This window comes from Micropterus dolomieu, linkage group LG14 (assembly GCF_021292245.1).
Source record: "Micropterus dolomieu isolate WLL.071019.BEF.003 ecotype Adirondacks linkage group LG14, ASM2129224v1, whole genome shotgun sequence".
NCBI lineage: Eukaryota > Metazoa > Chordata > Actinopteri > Centrarchiformes > Centrarchidae > Micropterus > Micropterus dolomieu.
The window spans coordinates 5693892-5706053 of NC_060163.1; the positions used below are offsets into that span (position 1 = coordinate 5693892).

The window sequence follows — 12162 nt, forward strand, 5'->3', positions numbered from 1 at the left end:
GGTGCATTTACAGTTCATTTATTTATGTTTGAGGGGGAAGCATTGATATCTTTCGTATTGCACACACACAAACAAAAGCACATCTGCAAAAACAAGCTCATGCTTGACAAGTGTTTGCAGGAAGCTTGAGACAAAGAAGCAAACAGAGTGGGGATTAACTCTTCACATGCGTCAACCAAGTCTGTAATTATCTGCGAGTTAGCAAGCTCTCATCAGCTGCACTGATTGGATGCACGTCCGTTCACAGTGCTTTCATGCTTTTTATAACATCTGTGAAGTGAGTTTGTTCTTCTTCTTTCACCTCTAAGCAATTAAAAAAAGGAATGAAAAATAAATAAATTTTGTATAGCCGTTGTGGCATACAAACCTTCAACTCCAATATCTGTGTTTTTTATGTTTTGACTTTGAAAGAAAAATATATGTTTCTTTGTGGGTTAAGGAATTCCATCATTATGGACTTTAAACCCTCTCAAACCTTTTTGGACAATGTGAAGAAAACATTACTGTTCAGCTGTTTTGTGAGTCTTTTTTTCGGACAGCCTCAAAATATTTATCTTTACAATACAAATAGTCAAACACTGCATGTCTCTATGAAGGCAGAGTAACACAAAGGGTAATGCAGAATGATGGCGGTTCTTCTTCCTGATCTCACAAGGCAACCCGCAGACAGAGTCAGACGTTTAGTCCACAAACAGCACACAAGATTCAAATTCACTAAATAATGGACCAGAACAGAAGCACAGACTCTGTGGGTTGCTGAGGATCGGGACAGATGAGTGATTGATGTGTGTTGAGCAGTTCAGTTCCAGAGGCAGGGCCCGGGGCAGAGGCATGGCTGTCTGACATCTGCAGGCCTTATCACCAGGTCTTTGACCACCTCCACAGTCCCAAACACGGGGTACAGTTCCTCTGTGAACTTCTCACTGTAGGTGTACAGGTGGGAGCGCTTCTCCACATCGTAGAAAGACAGCTGGCCCTGCTCATAGTCCAGGTACACCCCAACTTTCCTGGGCACCAGGCTCTGTGACAGCGGGGTAACGGGCACCGTCAGGGCTTTAAGATCTGTGCCCCTCTCCAGACGGAGGGTCAGGTAGCCTGTATCTGTGTTGAGCGAGCGGAAGCCCTGCCTCACCGCGGATGCCTTGGCCACACCCAGCCGCCAGTCCCGCTCACCGACCTCCACCTCCCAGTAGTGGCGTCCGGAGGCGAAGCCCTCCTGGCCGACGGCACACCGCCAGCCGTCGAAGCGTCGCTGGCACCGCGGTACGGTCCGGCGCTCCAGGCCGCAACGCATGCGCTTTTCATCAGTGGAGATGAGCAAGTCTGGGTTGGCCGAGTCTGAGTCCAGAGTGACTTCCTCTGTGGAGTTACACACCAGGAGGGAAAAACTGTAATATGTGATGAGTGATTATAATGAGGCAAAGAGATGATTTGACTGTAGGGCTGCCCCTCACTAAAGCACATTACAGACAAATACAAAACCGTAATACTGAGCCTTTAAACTGTATATTTTACACGGCACACCAAGTGAGCCGCCTTATATCGGAAAGCGGTAATGACTGAATGTATCAGAACAACAAAATTTTCTTAATTTATTTCAGCACAGTATAATATCCCAGTCTCATAGTTCAAAACGCAGAAATAAATAACGCCACAAGAACAAATACTCGCAGACTTATCACCACGATGGATCGTTTTTTAACATTACTTACAAATCTACTCCTCTCCCGCTTGACGCCTCTCCTGTCCCCGCCTGAGTCAGCGTCCCGGCCGGAGCTGCTGTAAATCACCTCGGTACTGTTTGCCCTGTTGTCAAACTGGCCTCCTTTGGTCTCACAGGCTGTGTTCACTGGGAGGCTGCTGAGCCCATTGCCTACTAGCCCAGTTCTGGTGCTCATTTTGGAGCCCCTCGCAGGCAGCAAACCTTGTGGTCCTCCCAGAGGTCCACAGCTCTTGTGCTAGTGGTGTAAACAAACACCAACAATCTCCAGTACTCCTAGCTAATGTAAGAACCATGGATGTATAATAAGACCAGCTGAGTTCTAACAACCAGTGTTGGGAGTAACGTGTTACAAAAGTAACGCAATTACAGTGCAAGCTGGTAAGTGACTTCCGTGCTACAAGAGAAAAGGTCCGTGTTGCAACAATCCCGATACTTTCGTCCCAGCCATAACGAGAAGGCGCAGCTCCTGACTGGATTGTTGTTTTTCTGTGACTAACTTAACTATGAAAAGTTGGTTAAACAAAGACTCTTCTCATCAACTACCAGTTTTGTTGACTATTAGGGGGCAGCCCTACTTGACTGCAAATTGTTTTCATACCTGCAGCATCGCAAATCCAATTCCACACTGTAAAGAAAAAGAATAGGAACTCTTTAAAGCTGCCAGCAACATGATTTATATTATCAGTAGTTCAAAGTGAAAGACGTCGCTTGTAGTTATGAACCCGCAGAGAATTATCTCTGAAAACAGCTGACAGAGCTACTGACTAGTGAAGTTAGCAACTAGCTAGAGAACATGGTGAAGCATTTAGCAGCTAAAGAGCCAGACTCAACTCAGGAGCTGGTGGAGACCAAAACTACTAATAATAAGCCATACTATAATTAATTAGAACAAACATCAACCGACATAAGTAAGGAAATATTTTGCAATAGTGAGGTTCTCCTTATGTTGATCATTATCAAGGTAAATAATATTCAAAAGATTCCAGACCCAGTCTATAGATCATTAATGAAAAGAATCGTTCGTTGTAGCAACTAACATAGTGCTTGAACTTCAGGGTCATGACATTTCAAAAACGGTCAAGATTTCCACTCACCGCTGTGGGGGATGTAGCGGACAGCGTCTGACAGAAGAAAGTGATAAATGTGATTACAAGGAGACTACCAAGAGTTTCATACAGCCCCCAAATCCTTCCACATGCTTCTTTCCCAACCTGCTTTTATGCACTGTCCTTTAATCAATTATCGATCCTGGTTGGTTCTAATGGCTCATAAAGTTTCACTACTACTGTATGGACACATACTGTAATTGATAGCTGTGCACACACTAGGGATGGCTTTTCAGCGTCTTGGATGCTGACTGACTTCTTTATAATTTGATGTTTTTTAAGGTGGGGTATTTAAGGTTGTTTACTGCTCTTTATCTTTAACACTTTCCCAAATTAACAAGAGATACTTTAATTGCACTCACCAATCTTCTGGCTCCTCTGCTTTCTCACCAGCCATTGCTTAGTCACATCCTCCTAAACACACACACACACACACACACACACACACACACACACACACACACACAAAGACAACAGCATGTTTCAAATCCTTTTCACTTTTAATTAAACAAACTAATTTCTTCTTTGGCCCTGGAACAAGACCAATGTTCAACACAGTCTACTCGGGGAAATACTGTGACCGACATCCAGACCTTGACAAGGCTGTCAGCATTCAGCACGGCCAGCATGACGAGCTCCATGGCCGGGAGCAGGCTGGGCAGGCGACCCCTCTTCCACTGGAACTCCAGGTCATCCAGCATCATGAGCACAGGCTCCCCTGGCCATACGGTGGGCTGGGAATAATAATAAACAATGTCACTTTCTGTTTAATTTGTGACCATAGCTCCAGCACACTGTAAATATGATGCCGTGATTGTCAAGGGCAGGGTTTAGCTTAATCATCTTTATCAGATGCGGGGAGGGACTGGGTCAGACTTTAATCACCAACCAGCCACCCCAGTCGCTGAAAGAAAGGGCTGCCACGCATTATCCTCAACGTCCACCGCCCTATAGTCACCTGAGGTCTGCTTTTAATCTCCCGTGTCCAGTCCAAGATGACTCTTTTGTGGGGCCCCATGTCAGACTCCCCCCCTGCCTCCAGCATGCACAGGAGGTGTCCCTTCCAGTCTTTCTTCTCTGGTTTCTCATACTGGTAGTCAGACAGGATGATCCTCGGCTGAACAAGAAACACAAACATTAAAGTAGAGCTGCAGTGATTAGTCTCCTTCACTATTTTCTGACATATAGACAAAACAATTCAGATTGAAAATAATCGGTAGTTGCATCCCAGACCATCCAGTAAGACCGTGCATACCTGTACTCTCTTCTCCAACACAGAGGCCCATTCCACGATGAAGTCACGGCACACACTGGCCGGCCAGATGTCCTCACTGGTCCAGATGTGGCCGAGGACATTTGACCTCTGTGGTAAAGATATACATAACGTAGATGAGCAATATGTGGATGTATCATGTTTGTCTGTGACACATCGCACAGAGGAGGAGGAGAGCTCACCTGGCAGATTTTGTTGAGTTCTCGGGCCAGTTCCATAATAAATAGCTGGCTCTCCACCAGCGGCTCCTTCTTCTCATGTCTCACTCGCTTGCGAGACTCCTGGAGCAAAGAAGCACAAGAGAAAAAGGAAAAGAATAAGACTTGATGAACATTTTGGAGCAAGGTGTACAAATGTAGCACTTGCAGCAAATGTTGTGCTATCAGAGGACAACAGAGTCGTATACCCGTACCTTGAGTCGGATCTTGAGCTTTTTGGCCGGCTCGATAAGGAACTGCAGGCAGTCCTTCATCATGCTGGCAGCCGGAGAGTGAGGCCGATGCCCTGTGGTACAATAATAAAAAGCTTTAGAGCATTGGCACTTGCTCTGTCAAGAGCTGGAGCTGAAGTGCAGCTGACTGGGCTCCTGTTGCCCACGCAAATCGATGGGAGAGCAGAAAACGTTAATTTATGAGAGGTGGCAAAAGGTATGTATGTGGGTAGAGAGAGAGAGAGAGAGACGGGGGAAAGCACTGCAGAACTTTCATCACAGCTCTGCACTTGAAGTCCACAGAGAGCTCATTATTAGGCACTCTGAGCTTGCATTAGGTGAGGAGGAGGAGAGAAAAGAGGACCCACACATTGGAAGACGAGTGAAAAGAGACAGTCCACCCACTCAGCACACACACAATGCCACAAAATGAGTGGGAAAGAAAGACACCATGCAGAAACAGGCCGAAAAAAATTGCACAGTAACAGGATTTCCTGAAGCGTGTGGGGGTCGATGCATCTTGATCACAGCCTTGAAATTGGAAATTTATTCCCAAGGAGATTTGAGACAGCAGCGCAGAGCGCTTTTAAAACACTGCGGAGTGTGCGGGGGATTGTTGGACCAGTTTACTGTTGATTCAGCAGTCCGCCCCTGCACGTTTGATGTGCTGAGGGGATTTGCTGTTCTTTTTGTGATGTAGGGGTGGCAGCTGAGCCAAAGGACGCTGGTATTGACTTTTTCAATACTGAAGAAGATATATGGTTTTGAGGAGTTTTATGACTTTGACAAAAAAAGAAATCTAACAAAAAACATCCAATAGAAGGGCTAACAGATAAGACTGAAAGTTGACCTTTTAGTGAGCAATATCAGATAGATCTGAATGTTTTTCTAGAACATTACTGATTTCAGGGGATATTTTTCTCTATGATGATGATCACTAAGTAGCTACAGTGACCCTGAAAATGCAGTGGTGAACGAGGTTTTTCACATAAAGAGTCGCGTGTCAACATAAATATAAACTTTAGTCCAGTAGGGCCTCGGCACGTGCGTGAAAGCTATGCCATAAAGCCTGTTAGCTAATTAAGTAGATAGCCTACAGTACTGCTCAATTTAAAATACATTACAGAGTAGAGGTGCGGGGAAATATGCCATTACACGACTCGTCTATCAAACTGTCGAGAGAAGGCGTTTTACATGTTCACTTGTGGTTGATAGAGGGTTTATTTTTTGTAGGTGTAGGTGGAGAAGAGCTGTGTGTGTTGCAGAGGAGCTGGAAGATTAGAGGAAATCTAGGATTATCACCGCTGCTATTGCTGTACAAACCCAGGTAGTGACTTTCTATATTTGGACTGCCAGACCAACCCTGCTTGCAAGTCAGAATTAAAACACGTATAATAGGACCACAATAGACCGCGCGCAACAACCGACACATAATAGCAGATATAATGACTGAAAGAAGGTAAAAATGGCTGCATAGTTTTCTTTATTATCGACCGTCGACAAAATGTATAATTTTGAAATAAGGCCTACTAAGAATAAAGATGAACAAATAAACTGCCCTCGTGCGCACAAGGCTGTGTTTCCAAAGATGAACAACAGTATCACTATTAGCATATAAGGCAGACCATTTATTTTATTTAATCACGCCCTAGGCAGCGGCGGCGTTCGCAAGGTTGTCTCTATTAAAATGGACGTTTTGAGAAAAAGTCTGACCTGGTTATGGAAGAATTATCCTTTTCGCAGATAACTTCAGACGGCTCCTCTGTGATGTTTTCGCCGAACTCTGAGCCGCTCAGCACCCCGCCATCCTTCCGACCGAGACGCACCTTTTCATCCACACTTCAAGTGCTGCACGAGAGAGAGAGAGCGCGCGCTCTAATCCACCGCCAGCTGCAGTTGGAAAGAAGAGCCGCTCGAGGTCGCCACAGCTGATGAGAGCCAGGGAGTCACATTCTCTTCTATAACGTTAGATTTCTTTTGGTTTATTTGACTGAACTAAACACCATTACAAGCTCACAGCAAACGTTTTTAAAGCACCATTAGACTGCGCCTGTGCTAACACTATCATCTATCACTATCATGCTTATGGCCGATTATTAAGCTAATTAGCTTAAAAGAAACTTAGTTTAGTTAACTAAAGCTGTTTGCACTTTCTGTTAGGCCTATGAGGTATTATCATTATTTTACATTAGCTGTAAAGATGCAATGATTTAACCACTTTTTTTCTTGAAGCACCTTTTATAGGGTATACGAATTAAAAATGATTTCAAACATGAAATAACGTCTCTGCAGCGGAGCACGGCTCTGTATTATCAATATGATCATATAATAAAACATTAATAAAAATATGGCTACAGTCAACACTGAAGGCAGCTCGGCAGAACAGCAGATGTCACTACAGCCGATAAACACCGGTTCAAAACCGTAGGCTATTTATTTTCAAGGCGCAGAGAGCGTGTATAAAACCTATTTCTCGAGGCAGGCGTTAGCCTACATCATTTGATCTTTCACACAGTTGTCCACTCTCTCTCTCTCTCCGTGTCTGTGGTAGTGGCTGTGGGAAGGTGTCTCGGTATGTTAGGTAGCCTAAGCTATACGGAAGTGTGATAACAGCGCGTGTGGCTGTGTGTAAATGATAGGAGGTCTGTTGTCAACGACAGACTCTCCTCACAACTGGTCCCCCAACATGGCACCAAAAGACCCTCTACTCTGCACTCTCAAAGGTAAGGATCCACAATAAACGCGCAATGCAAACGTGGTGTTATTGGATCATACTTTCAGTTTCAGAGGCAGCTGATCGCTTCGTCCAGGTATACGCGTCTTATGGCGACTGTGATCATTTCTGTTTCTGCATATCCCCCCCCCCCAACACACACACACAGACAGCACCTGCCAGACCGTTTGTCTTCTGCACTGCCTGTTGATGTGTGAAATGACGATCGTCGATGATGATCACTTAGGTTGCATGGTATTTGTGGCAGCTGTCACGCTGACAACGCGTCCACTGTCATTTGCGTGTTGTTTTTTCCCCTCTCCCAGTGTGTGTCTTAAACCTGCAGTCAGATGGAGAGATGGTGACAGACACCAACCCTCACCTCGCCTCATGCTGTGAGCTTCTTGAGCTGGTCCTCAGGAAGGGGCTCCAACGTCAGTATCCCCATAATATTTATTAAAATGCAATGCTTTATAGCTGGTATACCTGCCAACTACATTTGTTGAAATGTCAGTTTATGCTTTAAATGGTTGTTTATTATTAAAAAAATCCCACGAGGCAGAATTTGATGTATGATGTAGTGATAATCTAATGATAAATCATCTGAAGTACTACATGTGAAATACATTTCTGCGGTATGGACTGAGCGTGTGTTTGCTCTCCCTCCAGAGCCAATTCTCAGTCTGGTACACAGAGACTACTGGCAGTGTTTTGAACAGCTTACCCACCAAGATACCTGTGGCAGGTAACACTATAAAAAACTGGAGCAAAATCAATATTTTTAACATTGTTATAACTACATGCTGTAACAGACATTGCTCTAATAAAAATTGCACTATTTCAAGCCTTTTTAATATCTGTAATAACCTGCTGATGTGTCTGTGTGTGTGTGTGTGTGTGTGTGTGTAGGCTGTCTGCTCTGTCCTTGGCGGTGGAGCAGACCAGAGTTTGCAGGAAGCTGCTCTCAGCTCAGGGCCGGGGCCGCTACTTGCTTAGACTGGCCCTTAGCCGCAAGGCTCTGCCACAGTTCATCACACACCTGCTGCACACACCCAGAGTCCTGGAGGTCAGATACATGGACCAGATACATTTTCTATAATGCAAAATATTTCGAAGTTGATGCCTTTTTGTAGTGCTGGCCGTATGTGTGTTTTCCTGGCACTGTTTGGTGCTCTTTGCAAAATGTCCACCAAATATGCCCATTGTTAGAGTTAGTGGAAAAGTCTCTCTAATAGATTAAAACAGCTTCTGTTCATACTGTTTCTTTCCTCCAGTGGTACAGTCCGGCAATGTCAATCCTCAGGAATGAGTTGTTTGTGGGTGAGGCTCTTAACTGATTGTTTCCACTAAATGTCGAGCAAAGCTGAGGAAATTCTTGTCACCACTGCCATTCAGTGTCCAACACGAACAACAATTTTTTCCCTCTTCCAGAGCCTTTCATGTCGCTGCTGCTGGTCCTCTCTCACATGGAGTTTAAACTGGACATGGAGGTCAGTGCCAATCCTTTAATTATGCCATTAAAAACTGCAGATGTGCTGTCTATGCAATTTTGAAAAGCCACATGGAATTTTCCATTTGGTGAAAGGCTGCAGCTAGTCTTTTCAAAACACTTTGAAATCAAACAACTCTATGCTAATAACCACGTCTGGTCTCTTCACAGAATTGCAGTTTTCTGGATGAGAGCTGGCTACTACCGGTAAAAAAACAATGATTATTGTTAAGTAACTTACAGCATCACAACAATATTATCATGGCTTTAGTAGCCATGGGAACTGGAAAATCCCTGGAGAAGTTTCCCAGGGCACATTGCAGCGAGATAATGGAATTTGGACACGAGAGGACGGTCTGTTAATTGTTTGTGTTTGTTTCCAGGTGTGTGAGACATATGAAGTAGTGCCCTGTCGGGAGGTGGGGATGGTGTTGAGGTTTGTATCTTCCACTCTCCTAAGTACTTTTTTCCCCATCAAGTATATCCACTCATAAATAGATCCGTCCAACCTGCTGCATCGTCTCCCTCCGTCTCTCAGGTATCTCAGTGGGCGTGTCTTTGTCCTCGAGCTGATCCCTGGTAGTCAGGCTCATGTGGACAAGTTTATCTGTCCTGGTGACATTATTGATGTGATCAACGGGACCTCGCTGAGGAATTCCAAGAATGGACAGGTATCCTCAAGCATTTAGTGTCATGTGGATGGAACATTACAGTTGGCCTTTTTGGCAGCAGATAAGCCACAATAACAGGACCCTGAAACTGAAGCAGACATGTTAATGTTACACCTGTGCTACTGTGACATATCAAAAATTCTTTGAAAAAGGCCTGTATCACATGAGTAGGTTGTTTATATAATGGTAATAAACTTTATTAATTAAGTACAAAGTGCTTCACAGAGACACAGAGAAGAATCAAATTAAATACCACAGTGAATGATAAAAAGCACGGTACGTTATATAATACAGAAATAATGACAAGAAAATAAAAACCAATAAAATAAATAGGCAGCTCAAATAAAATCCAGATATGCTTTCCAATAAAAGTACGTTTTTTTAGAAGCGACTTAAAAGAAGAAACTGACTCAGACTGCCTAATTTTCTCAGGCAGGTCAATCCAGAACCTCAAGACTCTGTCCCCTTCAGTTTTCAGCCTGGCCCTGGACACACCTGCCTGAAGATCTCAAACTGCGCAAAAGTTCATAAGGGATTAAAAGGTCCAAAATATAATCTGGAGCCAGGTCATGGTCTTAAAATCAACCCTAAAACTAACAGGGAGCCAATGTAAAGAGGCTAGAACACCTCTTGGTTCTGGTTTGCCTAGCAGCTGAGTTCTGTGCAGTCTGTAGTCGTTTCAAAGTTTAAAGCTGTTACACTAAACGCCACACAGGGGACTTTTTCTCAGAACTGTGTTATGCACGTGTGTATACAGACTGTTTGATAGGCATCTCCCTGATTCTCCTGTTAGTTTTGTGGCATCAGTTAGGGTGGGACAACTTACAATTTAATAATTTTTATTAATACATGTAGGTAGGTGAAATTACGCAATTCCCAGGTTAGCTGCAGCTATACTGAGCAGGGCTCTAATCAGCCAGAAAACTCCTGTGCGGGTGTGCAGGACTCTTTTTGTTAACACGATCCCACTTGAAGTTTACAATAAGGCCATAACCTAAACAGGTGAGAACAGCAGAGGAAGTGATTTTTGATTCTATTAAAATGACCTAGATGCAGTACACTGTAATGTTGAAAGAAAACATAAACAATGGAAATAAATCGCCGTTTTGATAATTTTTTAAATATAGCATTTAACTATATTTAAGAGCATCCAGTCCCACAGCCCTGCTAGTACAGATGTTCAAATCAGCTGTGAAATGTACACACATAATGATGTTGTTTATGGACAGATGGCACAGCTCACATTCTGTGTGTGTTGCACTATTGATTGAACCCATGAGACACTGGCAAGTCACACCCTTGACAAATCCTACAAGTGTTAATTTAAAAAACCTGCCACTATCAAAATTGTGTTTACATTTGCTGCAGTACAAGCCTTAGAGCTTGTGTACAGAGTTACAACACATTATCTTTATTTCCCCAGGCAGGTGTGGTTCTGTCTCGGCTGAAGGGCTGCCCTCTATCCATTGGCGTTCTGCGATGGAGGGCTCAGGATGGAACAGTGTATCGGCCCCTTATCAAACTCCTACAGGCCCTGAGGATGGAGAACCCCACACTGCAGCTCGGTCCTGCTCCCTCCCAGCAGTCAGACACCAAGGACCAGGACACCTCCCCGTCACAGTGTCTCAGAGAGGGGAGGCAAGTTGGTTACCAAATATTTAAGGATGACGTTTCTGTGTTTACTCTTGACTTTAAGACTCTGACCCTCCTCTCCTCAACAGGATTGTGTACATTGTGCAGTTCATGGGAAAAGCAAACATTGGAATGGTGAATAATCGCTTTTGGTTTACAATTTAATATATGTTCAATCATTGCATACCATATATATGTTGGTCTCAGTTGATGTGATCATATCCTTTCCTATTAGTTTGGCGACAAGGAGGTGCTGCAGCACGCCATTCCACAAGTGTTGCAGAAAAACCTGCCTAGCAAGGTAATGAAACCTCTCCTCTAGCTCATGTATTATGTCATCATGTTCTGCAAACACTTCAATATCAACATGGGCCAAATCAGTGCAACTTGTCCTGCAGGAAGTGCTTTTAGACATGAAGGAAACACATTTGACATGCACAGACAGAAACAGTAAACTGGTAAGTAGCAGAATGATTTCAAAACTTATTTTTTAGTAGAAAATGTGACAATTAAAAGTCTCAACATATTGACTTCCTCAGAAGCTGTTTGAGCATCACTATCCAGAGATTTCATGTGTGGGAAGATTCAGTCAACCAGACTACACAGTATTTGCATTCTGTGTGGCGTAAGTATTAAACATACCCTGTGTAGCAGATGCCAATGACAGATTTTCCTATCATACAAGTGTCTGCCTTGCCCCCCCCCCCCCCAGACACATGATGTAATACACAAGCCATTACAGCTCTGTTGTCATTGGCTGGACACTGATGTCATCTAAGTGTGATTGGCTCCATTCACAGAGACTCCCTAGAAACCCCACAGCCAGCAGGCTTCTGCTGCGTGGTGCTCAGAGCCAACACCATCAAGGAGTGTGAGGAGATTGTCTCCCGTATTGGTGAGGCAGTCATTTTTACATGGTCATTTATAAAACGTTACATGTTATGAGATATTGAAACATGTCCTCCCCCCCCCCCCCACAGCTACTGGTTTCAAGCATACCGAGTGGTTTGTATGACTGATAAACTGTTATGTTGTAAATAAATGTAAGATGTGTAGAGACCATAAACATTGCATTACTTTCTGAATATTGCAACTACATTGTAAAGCAACCACAGAACACGAGTC

The 12162-nt window shown here is 43.9% G+C and overlaps 2 protein-coding genes across 2 annotated transcripts; one reads left to right on the top strand and one right to left on the bottom strand.

Annotated features, from left to right (window-relative positions):
- Positions 1 to 2: 2 nt before the first annotated feature.
- Positions 3 to 6542, bottom strand: zgc:194990 (uncharacterized protein LOC568410 homolog). Its single transcript, XM_046068434.1, has 10 exons — positions 6246 to 6542; positions 4515 to 4606; positions 4285 to 4383; positions 4085 to 4192; positions 3788 to 3946; positions 3423 to 3563; positions 3192 to 3243; positions 2818 to 2844; positions 2322 to 2348; positions 3 to 1359 (listed from the first exon to the last, which is right to left on the bottom strand). The coding sequence occupies exons 2-10, from the start codon at positions 4575 to 4577 to the stop codon at positions 800 to 802; spliced, it is 1236 nt and encodes a 411-aa protein (XP_045924390.1). The 5' UTR covers positions 4578 to 4606; positions 6246 to 6542; the 3' UTR covers positions 3 to 799.
- On the top strand, positions 6276 to 12103 carry si:ch211-250n8.1. Its single transcript, XM_046068433.1, has 17 exons — positions 6276 to 6497; positions 7084 to 7255; positions 7572 to 7679; positions 7915 to 7990; positions 8155 to 8311; positions 8520 to 8565; positions 8677 to 8735; positions 8906 to 8941; positions 9118 to 9170; positions 9273 to 9405; positions 10829 to 11043; positions 11127 to 11172; positions 11273 to 11338; positions 11436 to 11495; positions 11577 to 11662; positions 11838 to 11932; positions 12018 to 12103. Exons 2-17 carry the CDS (start codon positions 7165 to 7167, stop codon positions 12050 to 12052), a joined length of 1362 nt encoding a protein of 453 aa, XP_045924389.1. The 5' UTR covers positions 6276 to 6497; positions 7084 to 7164; the 3' UTR covers positions 12053 to 12103.
- Positions 12104 to 12162: the final 59 nt, after the last annotated feature.

Excerpts from the sequence above, each read along its gene's own strand:
- si:ch211-250n8.1 (XM_046068433.1), top strand. The coding sequence starts at position 7,165 with ATGATAGGAGGTCTGTTGTCAACGACAGACTCTCCTCACAACTGGTCC. Across the intron at positions 9,171-9,272 it reads GAGGTGGGGATGGTGTTGAG|GTATCTCAGTGGGCGTGTCT; the intron begins GTTTGTATCTTC and ends TCCGTCTCTCAG. Across the intron at positions 11,663-11,837 it reads GTATTTGCATTCTGTGTGGC|AGACTCCCTAGAAACCCCAC; the intron begins GTAAGTATTAAA and ends CTCCATTCACAG.
- zgc:194990 (XM_046068434.1), bottom strand. The coding sequence starts at position 4,577 with ATGATGAAGGACTGCCTGCAGTTCCTTATCGAGCCGGCCAAAAAGCTC. Across the intron at positions 3,564-3,787 it reads AGATTAAAAGCAGACCTCAG|CCCACCGTATGGCCAGGGGA; the intron begins GTGACTATAGGG and ends TATTATTCCCAG. Across the intron at positions 2,349-2,817 it reads CCGCTACATCCCCCACAGCG|TGTGGAATTGGATTTGCGAT; the intron begins GTGAGTGGAAAT and ends TTTTCTTTACAG.